The sequence below is a fragment of the Antrostomus carolinensis genome, unplaced genomic scaffold, assembly GCF_000700745.2.
Source record: "Antrostomus carolinensis isolate BGI_N321 unplaced genomic scaffold, ASM70074v2 scaffold22142, whole genome shotgun sequence".
Lineage (NCBI taxonomy): Eukaryota > Metazoa > Chordata > Aves > Caprimulgiformes > Caprimulgidae > Antrostomus > Antrostomus carolinensis.
The window spans coordinates 25,962-40,881 of NW_010301922.1; the positions used below are offsets into that span (position 1 = coordinate 25,962).

Here is a 14,920-nt window from a genome sequence, read left to right on the forward strand (position 1 = left end):
TTCTGTATATTAGAGGAAGGAAAAGGTGATAAGCAGCATGCATGTATTAAGCAGTAGTGGATATGAGAAAAAAATTGATCAGGTTTTGAAAAAAATGGCTTAATGATTTGGATCTTTAAGTGGCTGCAGCATCTGTATTTCTGATGCCTGTTTATGTTGCATCCTACATACAGCTTTTTAGACACCTTCATGTTGAGGGTTGTCCCTGTTTTCTGGCCAGCATGTTGAGGTAATGAAGTTTGGCCAGACCTGGTTTCATGTGGAACTAGCAGCAGAGATCTGAACCTAAATTCCCTCTGGGAATCCAGGAATAACCCTTGAAATATTTTAACTTTCTACCAGACAGCCAAGTTGCAAATGTAGTTAATCTTAACACAGGCTAATCTGGTTTTGATGAATCTAAAGTCATCTCATTACTCGCTTAGCCTGAAATTTGCTTCTGCGATGTTACTTGTCCTGCCTTTAGTCTGAAATACTGTTAATGGGCTTACTAATTGCGTAAGGGAGAGGGGTGTGCTTTCTGCCTTTGTTTACCCGTGGACATAATGCAGATGAAAAATGTACAATTTACAGCTTTTGTACCCAGTGCTGTACAGTGTGAAGTGGGATTGGAATTTTGCCTTGCACCTGACTCGGGGTGTCCACACAGTGCAAACACTTTTGGAAGTGATACTCCGTTTGAGTTACTGGGGTTGTAGGAGGTGTGTGTAAGCTGGTTCAGGGCTTGGAAACATGAGTGCTGATGGATAGTGTGTTGTAGAGGGATGCATCAGTTAATGCATCCGTTAGCTCTAAAATGTCTCAGCTGCTTATGCAGTCCTTGAAGTCAGCTGCTGTTTGTGTGCTTAAGTTCCTTGGTTAAAGTGGTTCTGATGGATGTACTAATTTCAGCAGTCAGCAGTGAAATGCAACTTTCTAAATAGTTTATTTTCCTTTTACCAGTCCTATAAATTAACAGATGAGTGAATGTGAAGCGGTTTCTTTGCATCTGCATGGGAAGGAGGAAAAGTTGTTATAATCTTTAGCCCATATTTTCCCCTCAAATTTTAATTTTTTACTCTTTTATATAAGAAATAAAAGCTAAAGAGTGACTTTTTATTTACCAGGTATTGAGACAGTTTCTAAGGTAGCAAATATTACTTGGTATTTCCATTATACAAAAGAAATAAAAAAAGTTTGACATATCTAATCCTCCTGACTGCCTAACAAAATCCAATTATTTAGCGTAGCTTTTGGTATAGTTGTAGATGTTGTAGATGCAAATGGTCTGAACAGATCTGTAGCAGGGGACAACTGTCCATGATACAATGGAAGCTCTGAAATTGTGTTGCATTTACTTCAGTAGTTTTAGTGAGTTCACTGTATAGGTAACACAATTTGAAGTTTCTTTCTAGTCTTAAATGTGCAGAGGAAAAAAAAATTTTAAGCTGTGATTGAGATTAGAAGTGCAAATAGGCTCTAGGTTTATTTGGAAAAATAATTAGATGAACCATTAGCAATATTGTTAGTGCAAAAACAATAATTGTAATTGTAGACAAGAACTTCAGGTAGCTTCTCTTAATTAAAAATAAATAAATCGGAAAATCAATGCCTTGCTCCTATTGTCTGTGTACCTCTCAACAGCCAGTTTGTCATAGCCATATTTGATGTAAACATTTTACTGTTAAAATTGTTATTTGTGGGCAGAAAGAATTTATCTTTTGGGGTATTTGTACTTTAGAGTTGTGAAAGCTAATTCAGAAATGTTTTAAGAAAGTGATTGCAACCGTCTGCAGCCATATCAGTGATAAGCCTGATGATTGCTTTACTATACTAATTAAATATTAAGATTTTTTTCTGCTCTGGCCAAGAATGTGGGTTGCTAATGTAGTGCACGCATACCGTATCTGCCAGGAAAGGCTGAGTGACCATGTAGTTAAAGCCATGAATTGAGACAGCTGAAAAATGAGCAACACGTGTAAGCTGAAGGTAGAATTAAACCCACTATTAGGCTGGGAAAACGATGCAGAAACCAGCTGGTTAGAAAATAAAGCCAGTTTTCATGTAAAGTGAAGCATGATCAATAAGCCTCAGGTGGAGCATTGCAGTAGGACTTGCTGGCTGCCCCTTACTACTGGATGCTCTTTCACAACCTAAGATGGTGATGATTTTTTTTTTTTCCCTCACCTACCACCTTGAGCTGAGCAAGTAGGCACTATGGAAAATGTTACAGCAAGGCTTAACATAGCCCCCAAACCTTGCCTAGCTGAATTTAAAACTGCGTTTGCCATTTTTTTTAGTTAGCTTGTTCTGCATGAAACTGGTACTTTCAGTTTTGAGGGGTAGGTGAAAAAAGGGAAAGTGGTTTTTAAAAAAGAAAAAAAAAATATTTTGAGGTTTCAACATTCAGGAAAATAGTTTGCATGATGTGCAAATTTTGTGAGCCTTCATGCTTCAGTACTCAGAATGGCACAGGGATGAGTCATCAAATTGCTACAATTACACAATTCAGTATTCATTGTCCTTGTAAATACAATATATTAATATAGGATGGATCTAGGCAGTTTTTGATTACTGACTCTTTACTCCAGACACTCAGAAAATTAAATGAGAGTTAGGGTGTGTTTGAAACAGTTACGCAAGGAATATGTTAGGTATAATCCCGCAGTACCTGTTGAGGTAAGCCTGCTCCTAAGAAGTAATAAACGATTACATATTTACAAAAAAAAACCCCAACCACGGAGAACTTGAATTGGCTGATGGATCAAAAGCATCCTCCCCATCTAATTTTAGAAACTATACCTGCTGCTGAAAACACTGGATGTCTCTTGGGATTGCAATAATTGTTTTTTGTTTTGTTTTTTTTCTAGTGATGTCTGTTGGCTGAGTGGAAATACAGGCATGCTTGGAAATAGCTGGTAACATGAACAAAAATAGCACATTTTTTTGTTTGTTGATTATTACATCCTAAATTGTTAGTTTAGTCAGTGAATATATATATATATATTTTTTTTTAATACTAATCTTTATGAGAATCTGTATTACACTATTTGTGAAGCTCTAAAAGCCAGCAGGGCGATTTCACTGTTACGGTACTTACTCCATCAGCAGTTGTGCTTTGCAGGTTGGGGTATAAATTAACAAATTAATTGCTCTGCTGGGTAGTTTCGGACTGCAGAGCTTTTGGTGGTGGCACATCCTTGTGAGAGGCAGTTGCACGCACAAACTGCAGTCAGACTCTGACAGTCAGAGCCCTTGCTTAGTGTTTCGTAGAATTGGATCAGAATAGTAATTCTGAACTTCTGATGATTTTCCTGTATAATTTCATTTTAAAAACAGGTTATATAGTTTAGTCTTCTCTGGACACAACCTATGCTGATCTGAGTTCTGAGATTAACTTAATGTTAAGATAGATGTACTGAATATTAAGACATACACGTTTACGTATTTATAGAAGATCAGCAAAATAATTTTGTAATGAGGTTAAGGTGAAGACTGATACTTTAGAAACAAAGTTAAAATAGTGGTACTGATTGCCGTTCATCAAAGCATTAGTGATTAAACAAGATAACCTGTTTAGTAGCTGCTCATGTTCTTTTGAACCTGAAAAAATAACTGGTTTGGAACATTTATGTGAAGAATAACTAGATTTTCTTTCTCTGAGCAGAGAGACAGGAGAAACCAACTGTTGGTTTTGGGGGATTTACTGACCTGGACAAATCTTCCTTAAAAATAGGCCCTTGAGAGGTGTCAAACGGGGTATGTAAAAGCATTAGGTATCTTTTAAAAACATCACATCTACAACTTGTGGTCAAACTGTGGTGTTTTGTTTTTAGAGGCTTTAAACATAAACTGGATAACTGTCTGCTGGTACTGAATTTATCTGATCTTCCTGTAAACTCCTTGGTGGTTAGTCAGAGGCCAAATAAAAATGCCGCCTTATTTTCAGTATGAGAGGTTTTTTTTCTAATTTTGCCTTTAGCTGTTGGATCTCGGTAGACTCTTTTAGTATTTCCAGTATATTTTTGTTTGCATTTCCAGCAATAACTACACTAAAATAAAACCTGGCAACTGGGAGAATAGCTAACTAGGTAAGAAATGAAGCGTATTGAGCTGAATTTGTGCAGATCCCTAATGCTTACATAAATAGTTTAAGCTGAAACAAGCAGTTACTAATACAGATGTCAAATATAGACATGTCCATGGTCAGCAGAGTTAACTTTCGAGTTAGAATCATAGAATCATAGACTGTCTCAAGTTGGAAGGAATCCATGAGGATCTTCCAATCTAACTCCCTGCTCCTTGGAGGACTACCTAAAACTAAACTGAGTTTAACTTGATGAACCTTAGTGCTTTGTTTTCAAAGTGCTTTATAGTGACTGTGGCAGTGTCTACCATCAGATATTTTCAGAAACTCTTTATTTGGCCATGAGCTCTGTTTTCTGCTTTTCTCAAGGAATTTTTGTTTTTTTCTGCATAAAGATGTCATTATCTCACTACACTTAAAAAAAAAAAAAGTGTATTTTATCTTGTTATGTAATTAATGGAGAACTATTGCAAATAACCGCTTCTACAGGGAATGTGAGTGAGGTTAAACCATAGCTGGAGGTATATTGTTACTGTCTTCTTTGTGAAGCCAAACATCTTTATTGCTCAGATTTTAATAACTGTCCATACCTTTTTATGCTTACTACTGTGAAAGGGGAACCTTTTATGTCATGCCTATGGGTGTGCTTCTGAAGAACTTTGTTGAAGTGATGAGTCTTTGCAGTGGTTAGGATAAGCACACTTTGTCAGTGACCACCTATTTCTGACCTGACATTTGGAAGCACTGTAGTATTTCTGCATTTCTTTGCAGATGGGTATATATTTGAGGGATGTGATAAGTAAGGGATTTGGTCCCTTTTGTGGGAAGAGTTGATTGGCATCCTGTGCAGTTTAAGTTAGTGGTTCTCCAACTTCATTTAATCTTTGTGGTACAGTATATTTTTATTGTCTCTCAGTAGTTAAAAGAAGAAAATCTCCTTCTGTCCCTGATCAAGTATCAGGATGTTAATAAACACTGTTTAACAGGTTCCTGGATTAGAAAATGGTGACCATTACATCCTAGGGAGAGGCTTGCATTCATTTTGAAATATTTTAAGCCATTCAGGGTTTTCTGTCTGTATTAAAAGCAGGGAGCCATGCGGAACACATGCTTATCACTTTTAGATGGTAAAGATGGTTACCCAGCTTTCTTCCTTACTGATGTGGTCCAGTTGTCACACAGGATGGTGGATTCCTTTCCTCCTCTGGAGGATGAAAAGTATAATTAATACCTTCATCAATCCTTGTGCTGGCAGAGCTGGTTTCAGAAGGCAAGTTGAGTATACAGAGCTCAAGCTTAATCTGCGATGCTTGACTTCAAGATATCCAAGTATGTATTAGTTATTTTTTTATAATTTCTTCAACTTCTCTGAAGTCGGATGTAGACTTGATTTGTTAAAGGAGATTGGAGCCTGTTTAGCTGAACTGTTTTGATTAGTTTTGCTTATTTTCTAATTTTAACTGATGTTTCCTGGTATCATTTCCATTGAGTGGGAATTTTATCAAAAATTAGATTTGTAAAGATTTAGCTTGGTCTTTAACTCAGATGAGAATTACAGGTGTAGTCTGAAGGGTAGTGGGAAACAAAGTTCTTGCTTTCTGTTGCTTTCTGTTTCATTATAGCTGAAAATGTAATAATTGAAGACTGCTGTTCTTTTTTTCAAGGTAACACAGCTATTGTCTAGTTTTGTCCATCCATTCTTTGTATCCTGTGAATCCGTTCTTTGGGGATAAGTTTCTCATTGAAGAAACATAGCAATGTTGTCTGCCTTGCTAGGTACTACTCCTGCAACTTGGGTGTCTTGTCCCAGTTCCCAGGATTACTGCTATCAATTCTGTAATTGCTCTTTCGATACTGGAACTAAAACTGGGTTAAAGAACAAAGCTGCACTGTGCTATTTCTCTTCAGAGTCTAAGTGACTTCAGAGTCTAAGATTAAGTGACTAAAGGCACTCCCAAGTCTTGAAGCGTGGTGCACACCCAAGCATTACCTGCCTATAGCTAACAGAACTCTGCTAGAAGTCTGGTTAGCCTGTGCAGGTTTGATTGATAGATTTCTGCTAGAAAAGTTGCAGCTTTTTTTCATATATCTCATGGACAAGATGAACTTTGCAGGCTGAGTGCCATTCATCTACAGAAAAACTTTGGTACTTTTGCACCTAACATACAACCATACATATATGGAACTATTATGTTTGAGATGCTATTTTTAGTTGCTACCTGGTATCAGAGCATCTTAATTGAAACTGTGCTTTATGAAGTTTTATAATACCTACAAAATGTTTGTCTTTCATGGTTGGCATCAGTCATGGCTGTTTTTATTTTGGAAGCTTTTAATAATCTCCGAAGGAAATGAACTTTATGTAATTTTGCTTGTCAGTACCTCTTTCTCCCCAAGTAACTTTGGAACCTGTTTGCTATGTTCTTCTGTATCTCATAGAAATCCCGAAGAGTTGAGGTGCTGTGGAGCAGAAAGACTAAAGAAAGCTTGAAGTTACTGCAGAACTAGGCGAGGAGTATGGGATGCAAATCTTCAGGAAACAAACTTTTAAAATTCTACAGCTTGCAGAGCAATTTGTAAATTTTACTGCCATTGCTGGTTTTATTGTTAGTGAAAATAAAGACAGAGGCTTTTCTCAGTGTAACTTTATTCGCTTGGGTTATAAGAACTATAAGGCAACGGAAAAATCTATGCTTAGACCCATTGTTATCACTTTGCTATTGCTGCCATTCCCAGTAGGGGATGGAGAGCGCTTATTCCAGGCTGACTAATTAAGGAATGACAGCTGGTTGGAAATATCATTCTACTTTTGCAAGAGCTGTGAGCAACTTAACAAGAATTTCTGGAAAAAAATGAACTTACAAACAGGATTAATTGACAGTATTCAGAAGCTGAGCTTCCACTGTGAGAAGCTGCTAGAGTTTTGTTGTGGGGGTAAAAAAAAAAAATCAAGCCTGTTCTTTTAGAGTCTGCAGATGGAGGTCAGTCATATTGCAGGGCTCGTGACCTTGCTGGAGCAACTGAATGAGAGCTCATCTCTCACATCAGGTCTTGATGCTGTTCAGCAGCGGAGCTGCAGGGAAACAGAGTGGAGTCCGTCTGAAATCCACTTTAAAGCTGCTTGGGAAAACTGTGGAGGCAGCCAGCACGGTGGCTTTCTGTAGAGGGTGAGTGCGGTAAACAACAAGGTGCAGGATGAGAGAAGGGAGCAGCGTGATGAAGAGGAGAGTTGAACTTGTAGATGCCTATCTTCCTTCTTGCACAAGAGCTGGAGGCCTTCCTGAGCAAGGACGAGTTACATCAACTGTTAGGAATTTTGAAATTCTTCTTTTGCCAAGTGCTGTGGATGTACAGCACAGATTAGAGTTGTCTAATTGCTTCTTCCAGACAACAGGACAGGATCCACCCGGTCATCTTTTAGTCTTTAGTTAATAGGCTAAGTGATTTAGAGACACAGTAGAGTCTTGAGTTATGATGTATGTAATCTGGGGAATGACCCCCAAAATTACGTGTTTAAGACAGAAGTAGAGTGAATTTACTAGGAAGAGAATATATTGGGAAACAAGCTATGTATTTGGGAGCAGACAGGGAAAGAATGAAGGATTAAAACCGTCAAGCTCTAAAATATAGTATGAAAAAGTGGAGTAAGTTTAGGAAAAGAGAGAAAACAAATAAACACTGTAATAGGTACCATTAAATGAATGCATCTGCCTACTTCCTGGTTAAATACATAAATACAATGTTAAATTTCCTGCCTAAAAATCAATCCGTGTAGTCTGCCCTCACATTCATGGCCCAGACGTTGAGAGGACATGGAAATAATCTCTCAGCAGCAGCACTGCTTGTGCCACGTCGCCCGCTTGTGGGTCTAAGACGTTGTCATCTTAGCGAAGACTGTGCTCTGATGCTCTGAAGGAAGAGCGACAAGTGGAGAGGGGCCAGAGAAATGCAGTCCTCCTGCTTCTCCCTTCTATTGGTGGACATGCCAAGGATGTAGCATCTCCCTAGAGCCTGCTACCCAGTTTTCTTTACCTGGGCAGCAACAGAGGCACAGTAGAATTGAGTAGGTGCACACCAAAGGCAAAAATCTGCTCTGGAATTAATAGCCTACTGTGGAAGTCTGGTCATTTTGGTGAAGGTTGTGTTCTTGCACACTTTGTGTTCCTGTGCTGCTGTGCTATAGTTATAATCTGTTCCTAGGATGAAAAGACATAACATTTAGGAGGCAGGTCTTAGTCTACATCCCAGGGAAAGTTAGCAGTGATCTCTGAGATGTTTCCCAGTAAAGGAGCAGAAGAAAGCAATGGCAGAGTCTTGCCGTGACTACTGAAGGAAAGTTAGGTCGGGGCTAAATTGATACAATGTGGGTTTTTTGCTGAATATGTTGACTCCGTTCTCAATCAGCGTTCCTGTTCCGTGCTCTTAGCACACAGGATCGATGCATATATTTGTGTTTCATCTGCAAAAGGGGATGAGATGTTCCTTACTCATTTCAGCACATAGTAATTGAAAACACTGTTAACAACATATAGTTGCTATAATGAGTATATTTACACATTCAAATTTTAAATAAAGGGAAATAAAACCCCCCTGTGTAGTTCCCTGGAGCCACGTTTGCTGGTGTGGGCCAGTTGGGGACCAGTATGTCTGTGGCTCATTTGTGCTCCCTCTTGTGGCACCGTGCGGTGGGAGAGCATCCTTCGCACATCCCTGGCACATCAGTGCTGGTGCGGGCTGCGAGCAGTGTGTAGTGCTGAATAACTGGAATGTCCATCAAGAGACTATAATTTTGAAAATGTGGAAAGGCTGGTTTACTTTTCTGGTGTTACTATTCTATGTATGTCCAGAAACACTTAAATATATGTATGTATGGAGGGACACAAACCCTTTACAGCCTTTGTCCATTTTTTGATTCCTCACTAACCATCTCCTGGGCTTGTATTTGTCATTGTTACGTGCGTCATAACCAGATAGACTTGAGTTTTCCCATCACGTAGTTTTTATAATGTAATCTTTTGTCTCTGTGTTGCATGTTTTTTCATACTTAACTGCAGGGCAGAAAAGGGTAAACTTCAGACAAAGCACTGTAGTCAGTGGGGGAAGGCTTGCCTAATGGAGTAATACTGTTAATTTTTCAGGTTTTCTGGTTTTGGTGCTGTACATCCCTTATGCAAGAAAGAGGAGGAGATGAAGCAGTGCATGCTTTTGAAATGGAATTGTGTTTTGAATGGGGGTTGGATGTAGTTGTTAAAGTGTTAATCCATAATGTGTAATGGCAAGAGTAAAGGAACTGTGTGACTTATTCCATCATGTGTTTTACTTGAATGCGTTGTTCCTCTTTCTGCTGAGATAGCTGATAAAGGGGAAGAAGGCTGAAATAAGTAGAGACAATGCTTTAAGACATTCAAGTTTTTCATGATAGCCCTCTGCCAGTTAGCCAGTCTCTCCTGGGCATGAATAATGGAGAGGATGGGGTTGGTGGGAAGCTAAATGAGCAGTAATTGCCCAGGGTTGGGGTACCGGTGAGTAGGTAGAAATAGAGGGTAATTTTGGTACGGATAGCAGAAGGGAGCAGATAATTAAAAAACATAAAGGGGAAGAAATGGGTGAAAGATTTTGAAAAACTGAGGTGAGCTCTGAAAGAAACATTTGCAGCTGAATGTTTATAGAAATTCTTAGATTTTGTTCTCAAACAAAAGAGAAGAAACAGTAGGGAGGAGCAGTTATGATGTGGGGAGAGCACTGTAATTAAGTCAGAGTGAAGACAGACAGTGACTGCCAAGGGTTATAGGGGACAGAATGTGGCAGTGAATTACAGAGACTTTCTGCAGAGATTGGTCCCTCCTCCTTGTGGTAAGCTAGAGCTGGGGGGGAAAAAAAAAAAATCTTCTGTTGCATGTAAGTAGTTTATAGTGATTTTCTTTCTTCCCCCCCCAACTAGACGTATGTAATTTAACTTTGGCAGAAAGTGCTAGTTGATTACTTTGACAGGTTTAATTACTTTGGCTTGAGTAGGATGAAAGTGAATTTATTTTCCAGTGAGAAAAGTGTTGAAAGGCTGCATGAAAACTTGTCAAAGAAAATTGAAGAGGGGTTGGAGGCTTATCTTTACAGTAAATGGAATTGATAAACATGTCAGTTAAAAGGGGAGTTTATTTATAACACCAAAGTTTTGTGGCCAGAAATCTTTGATAATTCCATTCACTGGGAAAATGAATTTTATCCGTTCAATTGATTTGCTTTTTAGTAATGCTTATAGAGCAAGGAATTGCCATAGAATTAAAAATTGAAGTAATTTTTTTTCTTTCCTAGAACACGTCAGTAATGGAGGATCAGAATGAAGATGAGTCTCCAAAGAAAAATACCCTATGGCAGGTAGGACTAACATTCACGTAGAAAGAGAGTTGGTATATTTTTATATGTTCCTGTTTTTGAGAAACTTACAAATCTTGCGTCTGCATAATCATCCTCGTATGTAGTTGGCTGTATCACCCTAAAATTAGCTCAGCATTCAAGGGAAGGATGACGCTGATGAATAATACTTGAGAAATTACTAGATCTTCTCAGATTTTGTAGTTCGTCCTGACCTTGAGAGGACAATTCTGCGTCAAAGGATATTTGGGAATACAGTTAAACCTTTCTGAGCATGTGACTGTCATTTCAAAGGAAAAATACAGCACCTTCACATGGCAAGGAATTGCAACCATTTGCTTTGAAGAAGTTTGGGAATATTTCACAGAGCTGACAGTTGTTCCCCAGTAGCCCTCTTGGTCTTCTGAAGGGCTCAGAAGAGCCTGACATCAATCCTTGCTTCTGTTTACTAATTAGCAGTAAGTCCTGGGGTGTTCTTCTTGTAGCATCCTTATTTTTAGCTAAAGCTCCCAGGATTTTAATGATGTTTTTGTGTGAATGTCCCAAATGTTGACATGAGCTGTTTCTCAAAAACAAAACAAGCCCTTGTCATGGTGTCATTCTCGGTGTTCATTTACAAGCAGTTCAACACTGACATGAGGGTCTTCAATTTCTGTGTCAATTAGAATATTAATGCCCAGCTTTGGTATGTCTCTAAATGTGTATTATTTTAACTACTGGAACCTGTGTAAATCATTTGTGGAAGCAGACTACAGCATGCAGTAGAGGCAAACTGCAATATGCAGCAGAAACCACTGGTTTAATCTGGAAAAGTTAAGAATTAAGTTCCATGCTGTTTAAATGGTAAGAAGTGTAAGGGAATTAAAGTCTCTCAGTGTAGGAAGTAACTTACAATTAGAGCAAGGTCCTTTAATTTATCTGTGAAAGATTAAATTTGCATGGTGTAACTCATAGCTTTAAGAATGTATTTTAAAATTTAATTCTGTTGATTATTTCTTTGCATCTTTGCACACTTTCTTCCTCAAGAGAGTTCTTAAAGCTGTTCCTGTTCTTGTTTATATTTAAATACTAATATTCCTTTTCTAAAAACAGATAAGTAATGGAACTTCATCTGTGATTGTCTCAAGAAAAAGACCATCGGAAGGAAACTACGAAAAGGAAAAAGACTTGTGTATTAAATATTTTGACCAGTGGTCTGAATCAGATCAAGTTGAATTTGTGGAACACCTTATTTCACGAATGTGTCACTATCAGCATGGACATATTAACTCTTACTTGAAGCCCATGTTACAACGGGACTTCATCACTGCGTTACCAGGTAATTTAATATTTATTTTAGAAGAGGTGCATTTATAAACACTTTTTTTTGTTTAATACTTTGGGTGTATGCAAACTTTTTGGAGCATCCTCCAGATTTATATTGTTTTGTATAAAGTGATGCTTCCTAGTCAAAAGGAGTGCAGAAGAATAGCTGAAAGTAATTAACTTCTGTGATTAATTGAATTGGCCACTGGATGCCAGTGTTGTTCCGTGTAAAAGTAGTTGTGAATAGCATATCCTGAACAATAGCTCGTGTTTAAATTGGAACTGAGTTGTCGTAAAAGTTGTATCTCTGCAAGCTCTGGTCTAAATTCATTCTTCACACAAGCAGCATCGGTGTAGAAAATACTATAGAGATGTTTTAATTTGTGAAGACTTTATTACATTTTAGTTTTTGTTCTAAGTTTCTCGAATCTTAAAAAGCTGCCTGCTTAGTTGAGTGAATCTGGTCTTGTTGCTGACTCAAGGGCAAAAGCACTTGTGGATTTTTATTGTGTAGTTCATCCATGATTCCCTCCTTCAGCTGCTCAGAACCTCTTCGGCCACTGACCAGTGTAAACCTGTATCAATAGTTAGAGTATGAAATCTGTTCTTACACTTGCTATATGCCTTCCTTTTAAAAAAAATGGAGCAGTAATAACTAGGTATATAGAATCTTTAGCTTTCAGTCTCCTGGTAAGTTGTATATATTTTTCCATTAATCTCTGGAAGGAATTGTATCCTTGTTTTTTTGCAGCTGGGGAGAATGATTCATTTGATCCTTTGAAAGATAAATGTGTGGACATTGCTTCCAGAGTGGGACATAAGCAGGAAATAAGTGGTCAAAATGTTCTATTTGACACTGGCAGTTTAATAGCACAAGGTCACACCTGCATTGAGTGAGTAGTCTGTGGATGTTATCCCAAGAATTCCAAGTCATGACAGTGAGCGCTGAGGGTGGATGAGGAGGTGATACAAATTACAAAGGGAATTAGAAGCTGGTAATTTTCTGAGCACAGGGACCAGTGGAGTAAAGTTCCTTTAAAGGTTGGTTGTATTACAAGCTCTGAAGCTTTTGTAGCCGTTGGTGTGCGCAGGTGGTCTCACATGTATGGCCTTTCCTGGTACCCAGGACAGAATGCTGCTTGCATGTTACGGGTTTCTGTTCCCTGTAGTGCTGCTATATTTTCACAAAACCTGTAAGAATGCAACTTTTGGAGGTGATGGGGGGATTCTGGCTCATCTGTCAAGCATAGTTGAACTTCTTAGAGGGGAATGAAGAACACGGGGTAGGATGCAGGAAGTGATACAGAATCTCATATGTGCTCTATTTTCTTAAAAGACAGGCTTAAAAATGTGAAAGAGGGCTATGAAAGAGAGGGAGTGTCCTTTTCCCCCACACCTCAGTTTCATGGAGGTTATTTTATTGAAGACTTAGCTTGTCTGGCCACAAACATAAAAATGTGGTCCTCATTTTGACTGGAGAGCTGTCTCCTTTAGATAGTGTGGGTGTTTCTTCCAGCTTGTTTTTAAAATACTGAATTTCAATTTCTCTAGGGATTATCTGGGATTAACTAAAAAAGTAAAATAGTCAGATGGGCATCATGTGCAAGTATAAACTTCAGTTATAATTTTTTTTTGTTTTTATTTTATACTTCAGGACTAATACCATGGAGATACACAACGCTCATTTTATATATATATATACATATATATAAAATATATTCCTGAGAAATTTTTGGGAGCTGCATAAGTTGATACTTATTTACACAGTATTTCTATATATAAATATATATTTCTATTTACAACTTTTGTTGCTTTTAAGATGTAAATACTGGGAGCTGTTCCCATACTCAGCCTTCCTTAAAGGTAATGTGGTGTTTGGATGTAATGTCTGTACAAATTTGCCCAATAACTTAATCTGAGAATTTGAGTTGGTTGAAATCAATCCCTCGTTGGACTAACATCAAGTTAAAAGAGGACAGTAAAGTACTACCTTTTAACAGATAATGTCACTTGTCTTAAAGAAGTAAAACTCCTTTGTTTTAAATGGAAATAGTTTTTGCTTGCTGCTGTCTCTACTGGTTTTACACCTGTGAGAATGCAGGAAAAATTGAAAAAGTTTGTTGTATCTGGCTTCCCTTTGCTTCATTGGAAAAAAGTGCTAATTCTGGTGTGCTTTTCTGTAAGTGGGGTCAGAATGCCTAGTCTGCAGCGCCTGTTCTGACAAGTTGGGCTGTGGTCGGGCTCTGTCCTTTACTATTGCTCACCATCGTGGCGTGTGACTGGCTGTATCAGCTATTGTATGATGCGTAGTTGTATCAGCTATTGCCAGTCCCATTGATCAGGTGGCTCAGAAGGCTGTACGCATTGGTTTTCCACGTCTGCCAATAGTGTTTTCTCTAGCGTGTCCAAAACAACTCTCCAAAGACAGTGGTCTATAATGGACAGCATAATTGCAAGAATAACTTCTGTCACCTCTGTGCTTTTGAGTCTCTTGCTTATCTTTAAGGTGTTAACATTCCTGGCATAGTCTCATCCAACTTGTGCCCTTTCCTTAAAGAAAATTGCAACTTGGACCCTGGAGCACTACTTTGTCACCCTTGATTAGGAAAGAAAGTCCATTTGATATCTATTTGGTGTGTTAAAACTGTAAGAGTACCATACTCTGTGGCAGGCAAGTAAAACCCTGCCAGGCTGCCTTTGAAATTTTTTTCTAAAATAATAAAAACCTGTGCAGTTGCACGATCTGAGTGACTGTTTCATATCCAATGTTAGTCAGTTTTATAGAGTTGACATCCCACATTTGAGTTTCATTTTCATACAAAGTGATATTTACACATTGAGCTTTGAAATCCTTGTGGATTTTAATTGTTTTAATTTATTATTGAAATTCAACCAAATTTTCATCTGGTACCTGTAATCAACAACAGCTGTAATTTTTCACCATTTTCTATAAAACTGCAAAAGCTCTTGTAGAGGCATAAGAGTTGGGAGTAATGTTTGTCTTTGAAAAGTGTACCAGTAAATGCTAGCTGCATTTTACTAAATTGATAGGTTTTAGTACCTGTTTCAAAAACTTCTTATAAAAGTAAATACTTACTGCCTTTTAATGTAAAATAGATATACGCAGCTATTTCGGGCCTTGGTACGTCTTAAACTTAGTCCTGTGTGTTGTCTAAA

General features: G+C 38.1%; 1 protein-coding gene across 1 annotated transcript in view; it reads left to right on the forward strand.

Annotated features, from left to right (window-relative positions):
* The window catches only part of FBXW11 (F-box and WD repeat domain containing 11), a 55,844-nt gene that overhangs the window by 9,496 nt on the left and 31,428 nt on the right, over positions 1-14,920 (forward strand). The window contains exons 2-3 of the mRNA XM_010163656.1: positions 10,379-10,441; positions 11,531-11,756. Of these exons, the coding sequence (XP_010161958.1) occupies positions 10,379-10,441; positions 11,531-11,756 (289 nt within the window). The remainder of the gene's footprint in view (positions 1-10,378; positions 10,442-11,530; positions 11,757-14,920) is intronic.